Source organism: Urtica dioica, chromosome 12 (assembly GCF_054948205.1).
Source record: "Urtica dioica subsp. dioica isolate 48M chromosome 12, U.dioica_male_clone48M_v1_H2, whole genome shotgun sequence".
NCBI lineage: Eukaryota > Viridiplantae > Streptophyta > Magnoliopsida > Rosales > Urticaceae > Urtica > Urtica dioica.
The window spans coordinates 12977158-12996091 of record NC_142767.1 but is presented as its reverse complement, the minus strand read 5'-3'; the positions used below and the strand labels follow the sequence as shown (position 1 = coordinate 12996091).

General features: G+C 35.5%; 1 protein-coding gene and 2 long non-coding RNA genes across 3 annotated transcripts; all 3 read left to right on the top strand.

The window, feature by feature from the left end:
* Positions 1–2532: 2532 nt before the first annotated feature.
* On the top strand, positions 2533–3182 carry LOC149379253 (uncharacterized). The gene is made up of 3 exons (XR_016294192.1): positions 2533–2663; positions 2829–2928; positions 3120–3182. It is a non-coding gene; the product is annotated as an uncharacterized LOC149379253 (long non-coding RNA).
* Positions 3183–6660: 3478 nt separating this feature from the next.
* LOC149379252 (uncharacterized) lies at positions 6661–9248 on the top strand. The gene is made up of 3 exons (XR_016294193.1): positions 6661–6808; positions 7453–7513; positions 8390–9248. It is a non-coding gene; the product is annotated as an uncharacterized LOC149379252 (long non-coding RNA).
* Positions 9249–15151: 5903 nt separating this feature from the next.
* LOC149379251 (uncharacterized) lies at positions 15152–18583 on the top strand. Its single transcript, XM_089603979.1, has 5 exons — positions 15152–15514; positions 15585–15677; positions 15749–15850; positions 15925–16396; positions 18537–18583. The coding sequence occupies exons 1-5, from the start codon at positions 15230–15232 to the stop codon at positions 18581–18583; spliced, it is 999 nt and encodes a 332-aa protein (XP_089460105.1). The 5' UTR covers positions 15152–15229.
* The last annotated feature ends 351 nt before the right edge of the window (positions 18584–18934 follow it).

Here is an 18934-nt window from a genome sequence, read left to right as displayed (position 1 = left end):
AATTTGTCGCTAGAAATTTCTTTGGTTCGTTCATGAATAAGAGGTAGGAGTTTCTATTTGAAAATTTCTTCTTTCTTTTAGTTCGATTTAGCTTTAGAAAATAGGGGTTTTTTATTTCTCTTGCTTGTTCTGTGATTTTCCGTGGTATATGGATTGGATTGGGTTCGGTTTGTTGTTGTTCTTGATCTGAAATTCTTTGAGTTAGGGTTCCTGAATTTTAATTGATTTTTTGGCCGAAAATTTGTAAAGAAATTGGGTTTTTTCTATGTTGTTTAGCTTGAACATGTTAATTGATTTTGGGTCTTGGTTTTGAGAGTTGAATTGGAGTTTTTGCTTGGTCAATTTCGGATTTTATGTTAATTGGGATTTGATTTAGTCTCTTACATTTGACGTGTGCAAGGAATAGGTCGGCTGAAAAATAGAGGGTTCTCGCCGGAGAAGATTCAAGGTCGCTGGACATCATTCAAGGTGAAGGACATCATTCAAGGTCTAGGGATTTGAATTTCAAATTGATTTGGGGGTTTTTGAGGTATTAGGATTCTAGAGTGTTGATCTATGTGCGATGATGATTCTCGTACTTTGGCTGATTGTTTGGATATTGGATTCGCTGTTGTTTTTCTCTCGCTTCTGACCTCTGTTTGTCTGATTTTTGTAACTTGGAATATCATATTTTTGGCCGTGCTTTTAGGTCTGAGATTGAGATTGAATTATGATATTAAGTAATGCTATTGTGTTCTCTCAGTTTGATTTCGTCTTAAATGTAGTGGAGTTTGGTTTACTTGTTAAGGCTTTAGCATAAGAAGATTTGCAAAGATATAAGTCAAGTAATTATAGGCACGTTCAAAGAAGTTACGATATAGAAGTAAAATATAAAGGTACTGCAAAAAATATTTTTTGAAAAATTATTTATTGATCGGCACAAATTCTACAGCTACTCTCAAAATCATGTTAAAGCTCTTGTACACTAATCCATTCATGTGTCGCAGCGTTCTGTGCTCGCAAAGCTCTGGAAATGGAAGCGCAGGGAAATGAACGATGCTGCACGATATGTACGAGTTCTCAACCTCTCCGCTCCGCCTCCGAATCTGATAGCCGGAGCTCTATCATTCTCTGCCGCCTTTGCAAAGGAAGCTTTGCCGACTCTGTTCTCTGGTCGCGATTGTGTTCTTCACGCTCAGGTCTAGATTATCGTTGATATTTCAAAGCTGATATGGTTCTCTTTATCTCTCACATTTGTTTTTTCCATTTTTCCTTTCTGATATTCATCATGTTTTCTCTATTCGATGTGACAGTCTTGTTGTATCAAAGTAAGATTTATGTTTCTAATTTTAATATTCCACACTTGATTTAATGGACGCTTTCATTAATATATTTATGAACTCACGTAACATGTTAATCTTATTAGAGAAACTAATTATTAAAAGATTCTGATTGAGAAGCTTTCCTTGATAATACAGTTGGGCTTTTAACAATTTGTCTATAATGTGTGTGCAGAGCTTCCACAGCTGAGGGGTACAACATCAGCGGAGTTAGGCTGTGATCCCCGAGGATTTTCTCGTTCTGGAATCGACACTTCTACATGGTACTGTGCCATTGTTGCAGGAAGACAGGGCCCATAACTCAGTAAAATGCGTGAAGTAGTATTTCTCTTACATTATATTCTTTTTTTACTCTCGGCATGCTTTCATCAAAACTTGCAAAGCCAAATGAAATGACAACATAGTATGTGTTCTTTTCCCGACTTTTACACGGCCAGCACTGTAAGAAATATCGTGAATAGTAGACCATCAAGTAGAACGCATAACATTTAGCTATCGATCGATGACCTGTGCCTTAAGTTTTATGATACTTCGAAGACAAAAAATCTAATCTCGTGTTCTTTTCTAAATTTTGGTGTTGTTTCTTGGTTTTGGACAGATCAAAACATAAACTCTTCACAACATGAAAGAAGAAGATCCAAAGAGCCGCAAATGCAGAGAACCAGTTTTGGAGAGAGCTTGACAGTCTTGGCATTGCTCATCCACTTGAACATAGTGAATGAAAATGAAAGAGTACATTTCTGGAACAATGCAGATCGGAGTCTGAATCAGACTATAACATTTATGCTAATCTCAATTTTTACTCGTCCAGTGTTGCATCGACCAGCGTCCCCAGCTGCCCCGCCCTCGAAAATATATGCCCCAAGGTACATTTAGAAATCGTTTATCATGTGTTTTTCTTTAGTGGCCGAAATATTAAGAAAAATTGAGATCCGTTACAAAATGAATTAGAGTTTTCATGGTTTTCAAACTTCTACTCTTGATTGGTCCAGAAGAGTAAAACGTGTATTTAAGCTCATGATATGTTACTGATTTAGTGGCAACTATTGGATATTGCGCATTTGTCTATGAAACGAATGCTGTAAGACTGTTTATTGTCTGTTAAACAATTAATAACTCTTCGTCAACTGTTTTCGCGTCCAGATTCGAGTTATGGAAACATTGTCGGTTAACTCTTCGTCAATAATTAATAACTATCGAATCCTCGTTTTTTCTTTGGATTATTAATTAAAAGTATAATATGTGAACATCACTACGATCAAAGAACTCGCACACAGCCTCACATCCCTACCTCCTTATGAAGTTCCAATAGCAAGCATCGAGATCAAACACCTCTACTGCCAGGTACTTATAATAGCTCAATTAAGGGTTTCTTATTATTATTATTTTTTTTTTTCATAATATACATGTGTAAGATGAGAGTTTCACATTTCATCTCTTTTGAAATGAAATTTTAAAGGTAATTTCCCATGTCTCTGTTCTTACTTTTATGACTTTTTACCATCGCAGGTTCCGAAGTCCGAAGTTTTCCACAGTTTGAATGCAAGCATAGTAGGATTGGCTGTTAGCTCAGAAGGGTCCGGAAATTCACGTTGGTGTGTTGGTCTTGGTGGGTTTACTTTTCCTATTTCTTCCTTTAATGTTGATTATTATCTATCTCCTGTTTATGTTTTAAACCCTTGATGATTTTATCTATACTTACCCAGCTTCTTAAAGCACTCATTTATAAAGCTCAAGAACTAATTGTTTTTTTTTTCTTCTTCTTCTTTCTTTTCAATCTCTTGGCTTGTTGTAACCCAGGGATTGTGAGAGGCATCGACACATCTAAAGGCTTGTTTTATGTCATCACCCCAGTTCCACTGAATATTATTATTATGTGTTTTTTTATAGTAATGTCATATTTATGTAAATGATATTTATTATTGATTGAATGAAATATGAGATTTTTGGATATTATTATTATGTGTTTTATTGGATATTTATATATTATAAATGTATTTAAATATATATTTTTATTAAAAAAAATGCTCTACAGAAATAAGATGTAGTCTATATTGTAAAAATATAATTTCATAAATATAAACTACAGCTAAACAATGTAGTCTTGAACAGAAAAGAATGGAGTTATAGACAAAGAGATAAGACTCCAGTGCAATAGATACCACAAAAACGCCGTAGTCTGTCCAACTCAATTAATTATAACTACTCTTTAAAGCTGTAGTGTTTATTGACTCAAAATTTGAACAACTACATTATAAAAATGTAGTCTTCAACAGAAAACACTGGAGTCATAGGCAAAAAATAAGACTCCAGTGCAATAGATGCCACAAAAACGCCGTAGTCTGTCTAATTGACTCAATTAAGACTACTTGTTAAAACTGTAGTTTTTTTATCTTATGTAATTGAGTTCTATATAACTACAGCATAACGTTGTAGTAATTATAGATGCCACTAGTAAGACTACATCTAAACAATGTAGTTATATATTTTAACTACAGTCTTATAAAACAGATACACTACGGCCAAACACTGGAGTCATAATAAAAGAGATAAGACTCCAGTGCAATATATGACAGTCAGTAAACTGTAGTGGATTTAAAATGACTACAGCGTTCGGCAGTAGTTAGAGGCCAAATTTCTGGTAGTGCGGTTCCGCTCCTCTCCGATAAGGCAGTTTTTGGCCGGTTTCTGCGGAAAGTCAAACCTTGGTAATACTATATAACATCAAGCAGTATGCTCTGCACGTTACAGAGGAATAATTAATATATTTTAATATGGAGGAAAAAATATCTAGAGATATATTAAAAAAATATCTAAGTTCGAAAAAAATTAATGTAAAGTATTTTGGAGACACTTTTTTGTTTTTGATTAAAAAAACGCTGTTTTTGTATCTAAAAGATCAAACCTCTAATAATAATAATAATAATAATAATAATAATAATAATAATTTGCTTTCAGTGAGATGACAATTTTATAATTTTGAAAAGTTTTAAGTGTTATAAGTTGTAATAGTATTTTTTATAGTTTTAGGAATTTAAATAAATCTAAATTACACTGTAAAATAAATAGTAAATTGAGTATCGATAAATAGTAAAATCGTGCGTATAATTCGTTCCCTATATCATATGACTCATATTATTAGATAGTGAGCATATAAAAAAAACAACGTATCACATTATAAGTGGACCCCATAATTTTTCCTTACTATTTTTTTTTAAATTCCTTACTACTTTCTTGTAGGTGCAGTCGGCCGAATATTTACGCATTGAGAAAAAGAGAAGTCAAGAGCAACGTGTCACTCGTTCAATGGAAAATAAAATTACGAGCATGTTTTCTCACTCTCTTTTTAGTGTTGTGTAAATGTTCCAAGTTTTAATATGAGAAAATAGCGGCATAAATACCTAATATTTTCGTGGTGTTACACTTATATACTCATTGTTTAAAGTTGATGGGATAAATACCTAACGTTAAGTATTTATGTCTACGTTGATACCAGGGTCGTCAGTTTGGATGTCAAAACACGTGGAAGACTGATATGTGTTAAGATTTTGAAAACAATATTTCGGTAATAAAATGTTGGATTTATTTAATATTTTGAATCGAAAACGTAAAATAAATGAGAAAATAAATAAAACATAAAACAATAACTTAAATGTAAAAACATTTCAAAACCAACTGACCCAAACGAACGAAAACCTAACCTTAACCTTCAAATTCGCCATGGAAGTAGAAGAGTTCGAACAATTGATTGAGCAAGAAGCGGATGATGCGGGATTCGAACTACACTAATCGAAGTACGAAGACGACAGAGATGACGAAGAAATATCTTTTCCACATCAATGGTGGTCTGTCGTAAATGACATTGGCAATGAGGCTACAGTCGGTGATGACGGCTCTGATGGAGTTGGCGATGAGAGTGACCTCGACAGCATCTGTAGTGACGACGAAGACCAAAGCACGAGGAGGACCAGGAGAGAGTACAACACACGCAGAAATTCCACTGATTTCAGGTTCAAATTGGGTATGGAATTCCCTTCTATTGAGCACTTAATAGAAGTACTTAGAGAAGAATTTATCAAGGGTGAACGAGAATTTCATTATGTGTTTAATGACAAGAGTAGACTAAGAGCAAAATTAGAATTTCATTATGGAAATTTCAGCCCATATATGTTGCTCCCTTTGAGATCATGAAAAGAATATGGAAGGTATCCTAATGTCCAGTTCTTAATCCCAGTTCTTAATGTGTTTCACGTCTCAATGCTTGGAATGCGTCTCAATGCTTACAATGCATTGCCCGATCAAACACAAATTAATCTAATAGCCAATAAAGGTACATGAAGACCTCACCTATGAGGAAAAATAGCTCAAACTATTTACCGTAAAGAAAAACTTATGAAGAACAAAGTGATTTAAGTTAATCATATATACTTTGGCAAAATTATAAGATCGAAGATATCACTTGAGCGTGAGGATGATATGAGATCACAATATCCCGATATTTCCTAGAAGTCATTAATTTTAACTATATATATTTGTCTGAAGTCATTAAAACTGCCTTATGATCACAAGTAGGGGAGATTGTGAAATCCCAAAATACGGTCTAGTTAGATATTTATAAATTTTGCGTTTAGATATATATTTTCAAATTTATTTTATTTTTTTATTTGTATTTCCGTTCAAAATGTACACGTACATTATTTAAGGGATATATATACAATTGTTGAATATATAAAGAATTATACTTACAGTTAAGGACCTCTTTAAAAGAAATATATTATATATATATATATATATATATATATATATATATGTTCATATAAAAGGAAGTATACGTTTCAGATCATAAAATATACTTCAATTAGATTACATATATATTTATATATATATATATATATATATATTATATATATATATATAAGTATACGAAAAGTTTATGTGATATATGTATACGTTTCACAGCCTTGTCTTAGCACTTATTTTGTTATTTATGTGTTATATATATATATATATATATATATATATATATATATATATATATATATATATATATATATATATATATATGCCGGATGTTTTAATGAGTAATGAGATAACTTTGATATAAAAGTATTCAATGTATATGTGGAAGTTATTTGTAAAAAAAAAAGGGTACTAGAATCAGATCCTTTACCCATTAAAGTTTTGTAACCGTTCGGAAAGTATTTTGATGGTAACCGAAATGTGATGTTTGAGATTACATGTTTTCCTAATATATCATTACAGCTGATTTTAGGAGATTCGTAATAATAAAGGTTTTTTATTTGATTTGTTCTCTCCTTCTCTCTAATATCCCTCACTCTATCACTCATTTCTATCTCATGTCCACTGATCATCTTTCCCACTCATTCATCTCCTTCATCTCGATAAGAAATACCCTAGCCCCAAAAGACATTAATATCCCTTAAGTGCTAATTTTTTTAGGAGGAGTAAAGAGTTGCAAGATGATCAAGGTATTTTCATGGTTCCTCAAGATACTTTGATAATATGTTTATAGTTGTCATGTTTTATTTTTTTTTTATCAATCAAGTATAAAAATATTTTACTGTTCTACACATGTTATGGGTATGTGATGTTATCAAATTCTTTTTCCGACACGAATTTTTTTTGTGTTACAATTGTTTTGAAATTCATCTGTCCATGATTTTATTTTTTTTAAAAGATACAAAGTTATATATGTGATTAAAGATTCTTTTTTTTCCTACCTTTTTGTAAAATCTTCTACAACAGAACCGATAGAGCTTTACAATTAAACTTTAGCTTATTTTTAATATGATGTTCCAATTTTGAGCATACAAAAGAATATAATTATTTGATTTTTTATTAATATCTTATGTATATGAATTTTAAGAAATTGTGAAACGTTGTTTTTGACCGTGTCACTTTAGGAAAAACTGTTCAAAATCTTATTTTACATTTTCTGGAATTTTTCCAGAATTTATTTCAACAGGTTTATTTTCTCGATATTTCATATCTAAGGGCATTTTAGTATTTTCACTTAACGATGGATTCTGGATTTTTCCAATAGCCTAGTATTGTCCAGAATATAGATTTTTAACTATGAACTAAAATCTCAATTATTAATTCTTCCGGTTAGGTTTCGAATCAACTCGAGCGTTTAAATCGTTCCCGATCAAAGACCGTAATTTCCACTTTAGGTGAGAACAATCTCACTACAACACATATTAGTCTTAAATAAAATTATGATGAGTTTTGTGATTCATGACTTGGTTTGTTAGATAGTATTATATGGTTTTGTTTATAGTTATAAGCCAAGTGATACATGATACGATATGCTCAAGTACGATGATATGATATATGAGTCGTTATCTATTATGTGATGATTACATGTCTACGTTTATGCATTTTACCTTATGATATGTTATGATATGATAAATGATGATGATGGAGTATTAATGACATATTTTTAAATTTATATGACATTATGTATGTTGATGTTTGCGCATGTCTTTATGCTAAGTAAATTTATGTATAATGTATGAGATGCTAGTTAACGTTTTCTAGTTGAGATATGTTATGTATCATATGCATTGATAAACTATGTCATGTTATTTTTTTAAGTTATAATCATGTCACGTTTGATGCTATGTATGATGGTTATGTATATTGCATGTCATATTTGCATGTCACCTAAATAATAAAGTGAAAAGATAAGTAAGAGAGTCGTACCGCCTCGAGTTACGGAGGTCTCAAGGAGAATTTCCCGAGCCGACTTACGGGTCCAAATGGGGAAATTTCTCATATGTTATAAGTTTATAAGACGGAGCAAAGTATGGGACCTTGCAACCCCATATCTTTGTCTCCAAAGTGTACAATGAAATTGGTACGACTAATCTAGGGGAGCCTCGAATAAAATATGATAAGATTTATGCTAAGAAAGATCATTTCACATTTACAATGAAAATACTAATAACCGGTTCATGCATTGCATTACTCATCTTGTTTTGTGAGTTTTATATTGTTTTCGCTGAGCGATAGCTCATTTCCACGAAAATTTTACGTATGTGCTGTAGGTAAACAACTTACTGCTAAGTGATGAGTATGGACCAGCGGCATCGATAGCAAGAGGGTCGGGTTATGGTTGCAACTACGTAAGAGAGACTTTCGCTAAGCATAATTAGATAAATTAGATTTAATATAATTTCTAAAATAACTTTTTTAATATAGATTAAGTTGTATGTTATAGTTTTGTATCATTTTATCCTTCGATTAACAAATTTATTATAATTTATTTTCTATTAAGTTGGTATTAAAAATAATAGTTTTCAAGTAAAGGTCAAATATTTTCAAGTCAAAGATTTACCCTGATCAAAGCTTAAAGTTTAGTTTTTATTTTTTATTTGTTATACTTCTGACCAAATTATTTTGACAAGGACTAGTATGATTTTATTGTTTTATGGTATTTGAGAATGTATGTATTAAAAAAAACGCAAATTTCCAGATTACGGTTTCGTAAAGGTATTATACGATAGAAAATAAAATCCTCATTTTTTTAATACATAATTTTGATAAGTAAAATAAACAAGTAAAGTAAGATGATCCGAAAAGTCGGGTCGTCACATTGACTTTCTGCGGAAACCGACCGGAAACTGGCCGAAAACTGCCTACCGGAGAGGAGCGGTACCGGTTCGCTTGTCACTGTTTCCATTCCAATTTACCGGCACTTTTCGATGGTTTTCGGTGCTTTTCATTCGTCGCAGCCTTTTTTTGTCAACTTTCCTTGGTTTTCGGTAGGTAAGTTTCAGGGATTTTTCAAATTTTGGGATTTTTTAATTTATTGATAATTATTTTACTTTAATCCATGATTTCAAGGGTTTGAACAATGAATATGAGCTTATTGGTTATGTTGTATGATTTTCTATTTATTTTTATATTTAATCCGAATTAAAATATTGATTTTTAATCCGAATATGAGTTTTTTTTTTATGTTGTAGATGATGATTTGATGATGTATATGATTATTATGATGTTCTTGAGTGGTTGTTTATGAGATGAATATGATGCTTATAATGTTTAATAATGATTAATTTAATAATGATGAATGATGTTTTTGAGTTGAATATGTTGATGAATATGATGGTCTGTGATGATGAATTGATATCATGTATTCATTGTATGAACTATGAAAAGTAAGTTTATTTTTGCAAAATATATGCCTGAATGGCCTTTAGTTTTATACATTTGTTGTCAGTTTCCTCTACAGTTAACGGTTTCTTGTCAATACCGATTTTTTTTTATCTGAATACCCCTCGATTTCTCTTTCGGTAAACAGTTTACCACAAAAATTAAAGTCTCAGTACGATAACGGTAATGGTAAAGCGAACCTTGATTATTACTAAAGATTTTAGGCTATTTGTAATATAAATACTTTCAGTTCATATGTTACGAACATATTTATACATAAAGGTTCAAATTATGATTTTGTTACATAAATATAGAAGATGATAAGGCTTAGTATTGTAAGTGAAATTAATTAAAGAGATAATAATATTATACATCGATTTATTTTCTTCTATAAAGAAGTTTACGATAAAATTATATAGTTAAAATAATAAGTAAATAGATTAATAATTACGATGTTAAACTTTATGCATATATCAAATAGACTATGAATATGTTTATTAATTCATATTGTATATAGTTCTCTATAATCCCTACAATTTCAAGTAGTATATGATAATTTATTTTATTCTACACATATTTAAAAAGGTTCATTAAGAAAATAACTAATTTAAACATTTGATATTGTTAAATAGTCAGCGTTTAGTAAATATTAGGTAAATAGTCAATTTCATATATTAAATCACGTCATCATTTATGACTATTTATTTAAGATTTATCAAACGTTGGTTATTTAGCAATATCAAACGTTTAAATTAACTATTTTCCTAATTTTTTGTATTTAAAATCTATAACTCAACATTATGATTTTTAATTGAAGGGTAGATACGAGACATAAACAATGAATATATCTATGTATTAAAAATATAATTAATATATATGATTTGCATAATATTTATCGATTTTAATAAAACTCACTGTTATTATATTTTTAATTTTTTTAAACATTTCTTAATGTGGTTAGATATTTTTCATTTAACCCCAGCTACGCGAGGCCAAATTAACTCGTTATTACTATAGGAAGCCTGATAACCAATCACTACAACTCTCTTTCTATAAACAATTATTTTTAAAGTTGAAATACGATTTTGTCTTTTACTTTTTTATTTCTCTCTTTTTTTTTTGTAAGGGTTATTTTGTCTATTGATATATCATATGGGGCAGATAAATATGTATCATATTTTTTTTTTTTTTTTTTGAGGGAGGATTTTATAAGTAGCCAATGATACAAGATCGGATATTTACAAACACTACTACAAATTTGGTTTTCTGATGCGCATGACTATCCGGTGCGACTAGTCGCACCTAAAAGTCGCATCTAAATGGATTTCGGGTGCGACTTGTCGCACCGGATTGTCAACCCGAAGTGATAAAAATTTCGCTAAATTTGTTGTTTGCTTTTGAGTATCAGGTGCGACCAGTCGCACCTGATAGTTTCAAAATTTTAAGCGGGCCAACTCTCCCCCCTCATTATTTCATTCGAGATTGACGTGGCATTCTGGAATTTTTGTTATTATCAGGTGCGACTAGTCGCACCTGAAAGTTAGGTTTTTCTATAAAACAAAATCGTCTGCACTTCGTCTTCCTCATTTCGAAACCGCCGCTCCAAACAGAAAAAAAAACCTCTCTCTCTCTCTGCCACCTCCGCCGCGCTCCGCCCTGTCCACCACCTCCGCCGCTTCTCTCTCTCTGCCTCACTTGCGTCACCAGTTGACGCCGCCCATTTTAAAAAAAAAAAACCTCTCTCCGGCCTCTGTAACTCAGCCGCGCGCGCTCCACACCCTCCGCCGTGCTCCGCCGCCGCTTCTCTCTCTCTCTTCTCCTTCTCGGTTGCGCTCGGCCAGCAGCTCCTCCACCAAGCCGCGCGCACCACCTCCGCCGCACTCCGACGCGCTCCGCCGTCAGGAACGCTCTCACCGACTCACCGACGCGCTCCGCCGTCAGGTACGATTCTCTCTGCCTCGCTCCCTCTCTGCCTCGCTCTCTCTCTCTCTCAATGTTTAAACTCTCTCTCTGCCTCGCTCTCTCTCTCTCTCAATTAGTCGTGCGCTCAGCCCCGGCCCCGGCCGCTGCCTCCGACGCACTGCGCCGCTGTAGCTCCGCCGCGCTCCGCCGTCTTCTCCGCCTCGCTCAACCCCTCTCTGCCTCGCTCGCTCTCTGCCTCGCTCTCTCTCTGCCTCACCGTGCGCTCACAGCCTCCAGGTTAGTATATTTTTTTTCTGTTTAGGTATTATATATTAGTTTATATATTATATGTAAATATATATTGTATAGATTTAATTTATTGTTTATTGTATATTGTATATGTGTAAATATATATTGTAATTTGTATATGTTGTTAAGAATTAATTAGATTAAGTTTATGTGTTAGGAATTAATTTGTATATGTGTAAATATATATTGTATATTGTATATGTTGTAATTTTAATTAGATTAAGTTTATGTGTTAGGAATTAATTTGTATATATATGTGTAGTTTAATTAGTATTAATTTGATATAGTATAGGTTAGTGTTTTTTGACATAGTTTGTGATATAGTATAGGTTAGTGTTTAGTTTAAATTTGTTTTGTTTTAATTAGTTTTGATTTATTGTAATTTATCAATTAGGAATTGTAATTAGTCTAATAATTACATGAATAGGTTGTTTAGTTTAAAATTATTTAATGAAATTAAAATTGTAATTGTAACATGCTACTTTGAAATTGATTAGTAAATGTAATTGATAATGTCACATGTTTAATAATTTGATTACTTTAGGTTAAATCTAAGTTTTATTTGTGTTTTGTGACATGTTTTGATGTTTTGTGACATGTTTAGTATAAAATGAAGTTTAAGTTAAAATGAAGTTTAAGTTAAAATGAAGTTAATGAATTTGTGATTAGTTTCATTTGATTTAACATGAAATGAAATTGTAAGTTTAAATAAGAAAAATAGTTTGTGACATGTTTTGATAGTTTGTGATATTTTGTTTATTTCGATTTTTCATTTATAAATGTTGTGATCGAACCACGGAGGTTCGGTTTAGGGCTGAGATAATTTATAGGATAGTTCTGGATGGTTTGTGTACGTTTTTAAATAATTTTGCAGGTTTTTGGTTTGTCATTATAATAGGGGAAACTCTGCCGAAATTTCGGTAGAGTTTCGAATGAATTAGTTTAAAAACTCCCAACTTATTCAATCCGAGCTCAAAATAATTAACATAGAATTCATAATCTCTCTTTCATTGTGTTCTCCGTCGTCCTTTATCAATAACTCTTCCAAACTTTCATTTCTCGCTCTCATTCAGCGAAATGTCCAATCCAAGTAGAGATTGGATCACGGAGAATAATCGGGTGACATTGCAGTACAAAACCGGTGTTAACGAGTTTATTCGCGCTGCAAGAAGATTCCCTAACGAAAATGGCAAATATCGGTGTCCTTGCAAACCTTGTAACAACGTGAGATGGCACGATATCGGGGTTGTCAGGAACCATTTGCTGAACAAGGGGTTTACCCCAGGCTACACAAAATGGTATCATCACGGCGAGCTCGAGCGTGCCGTCCTTCCTCATGAAGAAGATTCCATAGGAGGAACAGATCAGAGAGGAATAGGAGGATTGCACGGTGCTGTGGAGGATATCAGGGATCACGAGGATTTCGACGATGCTACGGAGCCGACCCAGAGCGAGGTGCGTGCAGAGGAGCAAGTGGAAGACCTCTTCGCCGAGTTGGAAGCAGAATTGTACCCTGGATGCAAAGAGTTTTCTTCTTTGTCGTTCTTGGTTTCGTTGATGCACCTCAAAGTCACGAACCATTGGACGAACAAGTCGTTTACAGAACTCTTGCAGCTCTTGAAGAAGTCTCATCCAGCTGGTAATCGAATTCCGGAGAAGCATTACGAGGCAAAGGCGAAGCTGAAGCGTTTTGGCATGGGATACGAGATGATCGATGCGTGTATTAACGATTGTGTCCTATTTCGAAAAGAACTCGCGGAAGTCGATGTGTGCCCAGTATGCAACGAGAGCAGATGGAAGCCAACTGGGAAAATGATACCGCAAAAGATTTTGCGATATTTTCCCCTGAAAGATCGATTGAAGCGGTTGTACGCGTCTCGACACACGTCGCTTTTGATGCAGTGGCACGAAAGAGATCGCGTCAGGGAAGTAGGTGTTCTACGACATCCTGCGGATGGTACGACGTGGAAAAACCTGGACGAGAGATACCCAGGCTTTGCTGCAGAGCCTCGAAACGTGCGGCTTGGACTAGCTGCGGATGGATTCAATCCGTTCGGAGAAATGAGTTTATCGTACAGCATGTGGCCTGTGGTACTAACTGCGTACAACTTGCCGCCTTGGTTATGCATGAAGAAAGAGTACTTGATGCTGACGCTTTTGATCCCGGGGCCTCACTCACCAGGAAAGGACATGGACGTGTTTTTGCAGCCAATTGTCGAAGAGTTGAAAGAACTGTGGGAGACCGGATTCCGCGTTCGAGATGGCGCCAACGATGAAGTGTTTCGATTGCGTGCCGCGCTACTTTGGACGATTAACGATTTTCCAGCTCGATCCTATTTATCGGGATGGAGTGGCCAAGGGTATCTCGCTTGCCCGACGTGCAACCTTGACACGCCGTCTTTGAAAGTCAGAAAAAGGATCGTCTACTACGACCATCGTCGATTCTTGCGTATGCGTCACCGATTGAGAAAAAGCACCGATCACTACAAGGATCGCCACGAGAAACGCAGTAAACCCGAGAAGTTGACTCCGCAAGACATACTCGCTCAGCTGGCTAGTGTCTCTTGCACGACAACTGGCAAACATGCTGGCTCTGTGGGCAGAAAACGAAAGCGAGCCGAGTGCGAACTAAATTGGGCCAAGAAAAGCATCTTTTACGAGTTGCCGTACTGGTCAGATTTGGAGTTGAAGCATAACATGGACTTCATGCACATAGAGAAGAACGTGTGCGAGAATCTTCTCGGAACCTTGCTCAGCTTAGAAAAGAAGAACTACGACACAGATAAGGCGAGGTTTGATTTGATGGACTTGGGCATCAAGACCGCTCTCCACTTGAAAAAACAAGGGGATTCGTGGTACAAACCGCGAGCATCTTACACCTTAACCCTTGTTCAGAGGCAGCGATTTACCGAGTTCCTCCAATCTGTCAAATTTCCAGATGGGGTTGCTGGGAATTTGAAGAAAAATGTGACTGCTGATGGAAAACTCACAGGTTTGAAGTCGCATGATTGCCACGTGATCTTGCAGAGGTTGTTGGCTGTATAATGTAATAAAATCACAGGTTTACTATATAATGTAACCACGGTTTTCCTCCGCCATATGTGAGGTTTGTTAATAATAAAATCCGTGGTGCCGTCCACGTTTTTTTTAAACAGAAAACTAATATTTATTTACTAATATTGTTCACATCTTACAGGATGTCAGATGCAGGTGGAGCAGGTGGAGATGAGTCTCCGCTACACCGTTCAGGAGCAGGTGGAGATGAGTCTCCGCTAGAGACACCGGGTTCCCAAGGTCCTAAGAAAACAAGGGGACCAACAACCGGGTCTACTTCGGCAAAAGCAGCGCATGGGGTACCCGGTGCGAAAGTTGTTAGGTACGACCCAATCAACCAAACTTTCTACCAGGACGTAAGAAAAACAATAAAAAAGGTAGGAGTATTCAACAACCGCGTCGGCGCTTTGGTGAAAGTCCATATCCCGGTCACACTTCGTGATTGGAACGAAGTGACGCCCCAGATGTTGGGCAATATTCTGAGCGCACTTCATTCCGAGTACACTTTCGTGTACAAGGATGATGAGACCGATGAGCTGCTTCCGGCGGATTGCTATCGTCATCAGATTGACCAGACTATCATTCGCGATGCAAAGCGTATGAGGCGCAACCAAAAGTCTAGATTATCAGGGACTTTCTTAGGAAAATGTTGTGGGCAAATGAATGTCGCCAAGAAAGAAATCCCAAAAGGATATCAAAAAGACGATTGGGAGAAGGTGATAGAGGAGTTCGCAACTGACGATTGGAAGGTAATGTATAATTCTAAAAATTATGTTATCTTCTATGAAATCGAATTATAACGCAATTTAATATGTGCAGAAAAAGTCTACTCGCAACAGAGACAATTCCAAGAACAAGAAAACGAAGTCCACACAAGGGTCGATTTCTTTTTTGGCTCATCGACATTTGAACGTAAGTTTATTCTAATTTTGTAATTTTTTTTTGCAATAAATACATTACTCATATTTTCATAAGAACTGCAGAGTAGGGAAGATGGGACTTTGGCCTCGGCGTTAAACACGTGGGAGAAAAAACATCAAGACGATCAAGGCAATTGGACGACAGCTTGGGCGCAACAAGCATTTGTAAGTTACTTGTGTTAATTACTTAATAATCAAGTTTCGATAATCTTAATAATTTTTTTAACATATGTTTGAAGGCGCGAATTATGACTCAAGTCGAGGATATGCAGCGACAAGCAGCGGAGTCAGGCCAAATGTTTGACATAGACCAGGCGGAGCAGTTTGCGATGGATACTGTTCTCGGGCAACGTCGAGATTGGTATGTCGGGATAGGTCCCTCGATCCCGAGATCCTCGTATCTCTTGGCTCAGGCTCAGGACGACAGCTCGTCCTCAGGTTCTTCATCGACGCGCGTTCCAGATCCAGTGATTAGCGAGCTACAAGCAGCGTTGGCCGCACAACAAGCTCAGATGGAGGCGTTTCAGCGACAGTTCTTTGCCTACACACAGCAGCATCCGTCTCCCATGCAGACATCCCCCGCGATGATGCACCCTGCCACGACGCCGCCATCAGCTTCAATGCCGAATGTTCAGACGCCGGCATCCGCTTCAATGCTGAATGTTCAGACGCCGCCATCCGCTTCCATGCCAAATGCTGATCAGACGCCAGGTTCGGTAGAATTTCAGCGACATCGTTCGAGCGGCAGCGCATCAGGCCGCCAAGGCGCACGAGCAAGATCTGGCGGAAGAGGAGGCCGTGCATTCCAGAATTGGCAGATTTCGAATGAAAAAAGGGAAACAAAAAGAATAAATTGTAATTTTTTTAATTTATTGAATGTAAATTATCAAATTTTATGAATTTAATATTATTATTTATATACTTATTCTAATTAATATTATTCAAATTATTTATTTAATATAACAAAAAAAATTATTTAATTAATTTTTTAAATTTTAATTTTTATATATTTAAATGGCTGATTCTAATAGAATCAGCATTTTAAAAAAAATAACTACAGACAATCAGATGCGACTAGTCGCATCTGATACTTCCGCAGGAAGAGTATCGGATGCGACTAGTCGCATCGGATTGTACTAACACCCGCCAAATATTTCGCGGGGAATTACTATCGGATGCGACTAGTCGCATCTGATACTCTTCCCGCGAAAGTATCAGATGCGACTAGTCGCATCTGATACTATAATTCACGCTTTAATTTCTTATTTTGAGGGATATTTAGGTGCGACGTTTGGTGCGACTTGTCGCACCTAAAATGTCGCACCTGATAGTGATGACTTTCAGGTGCGACTAGTCGCACCTAATATCATCAGGTGCGCACTTTCAGATGCGACTATGTCGCATCTAAAGTCGCACCTGATGATACTTTCAGGTGCGACATTTATGCTTTCAGGTGCGACTTTTGTCGCACCTGATGCTATCAATTGTACTAGTGAAATATGGGGGGTTGGACAAATATAAGTATCTATTTCTAGAACCACACAAACACACCTCAGAAATAATTAAATGTGGGCATTGCGCCCGCCGGAATTCGATCCCGCGTCCTCCCCTTGGGAGGAGAGTGGTGTTACCACTTGGCCCAAGCAAGCTTGGGTAAATATGTATCATATTTATCTCCAGGTTACCACATATATTACTCTTATATTTGTCTACGTGACTCTGCCATTGTATATATAATATAATATATATGTTAACTTATATGTATGGGTTATATATATTTATAATAGTTGTATATATATAAATTAACTGTTAAAGTTACAGTATGCCCAAGTCATCCTGGGCACCGCAATCGAAAGATATAAAAAATTACGGTTCCGATATGTAAGCTAATGCCACCGGAAATACCGTTCCGGTGGCAAGCGGTATCGGAAGGTAAGCTTCCGATAGATTGAACCGGAAGTGTACCCACGGAAACGATGCCTCTTGGATTTTTTATTTTTTAATTTATTAATCTGGGCTGTTGGATTTAAAATCCAACGGCCCATATTGCGTCTAAATCCAACGGCCCATATTGCGTCTGTCATTACTGATACTGTAACAAGCTCGGCCCTCGTTGTTAAGAGGTTTTGGGCCGGTTTGACCATTTATGAAAAAGGATCGAGCCAAACCAAGCCAGTTGAAGGGCCTGGGCTAGACCTGAGGTATAGGCCCTTACAAAGTCCAACACGAGCCCTAATTAGGTCCAGTTCGGGTCCGACCTTTTTTTAACGAAAAAAAAAATATTTTTAAAAAACTTATATTTTTATGTATAAAAGGTGTTTTTGATACAAAAATTAAAATTTATTATTAATGATATAATTTTTATGATACAAAAAGTGTTTTGGACCTTTTGAGCCATAGTTTAGGCCTTTTTCAAGCCCGACTCTAGCCCTCAACCCCAAGTATCGAGGGTTTGTTCCTGGGTTGGACCTAAAGTCTTATTCATTAGGCCCGACATAGCTCTCTAATAAAGACCAAGGCATCTCTAAGGCTTCAAAATAAGAACTTTTACTCCGTTCAATTTGCTTACCAACTAAAACTGTTTGCAGATGGCAATATTGAACGTTTGAACGTCATATATTAGTTTTTAAATATTTTTCTTAAGATTTTTCAATTTACTAAGAATCATCGATTTCACTCCAAAATTGGTGAAAACAAGAATGACTTCGTCAATGTGCTGGGAATCACATTCTCGTGTTGGTTTTGGGTATGCTTCTTCACTTTGCAAGTAAGAAAAATAGACACAAAATTTAATTCAAATATAATTCATGTAAGTGTTAAATTATCTCAATGTCATTTTTTTGGACTGCAGGCTCATATACTGAAAAGTATCCAACCCAACTTTCACTTACCGAATAGAGCATCATGGTCGATACACTTCGATTGGAGACTATCAGCAGTCATTTACCGAGTAAGATTTATTTTGTAAGGGTGTCAGAAATTGACTCGGGTTTAGTTAATTTTCAGTGGCACGGTCATATAAAGGCTGGAAAAAGATGATGTGAGGCTACAATGATTGCGAGGGCCAATATAGTGCCCTCAATTAGCCTGGAAAATGGTACCAATGATATGAATGAGAAATGAGTTGGATATATTTTTAGCGTATGAGCTTATGCAGTTCAAACATATGACATTTAGATACATTTTCACACATCTAGATGAACTAGTTTCTATAATGTGCTAAGCACGAGAAACAAAAATTGAAATTAC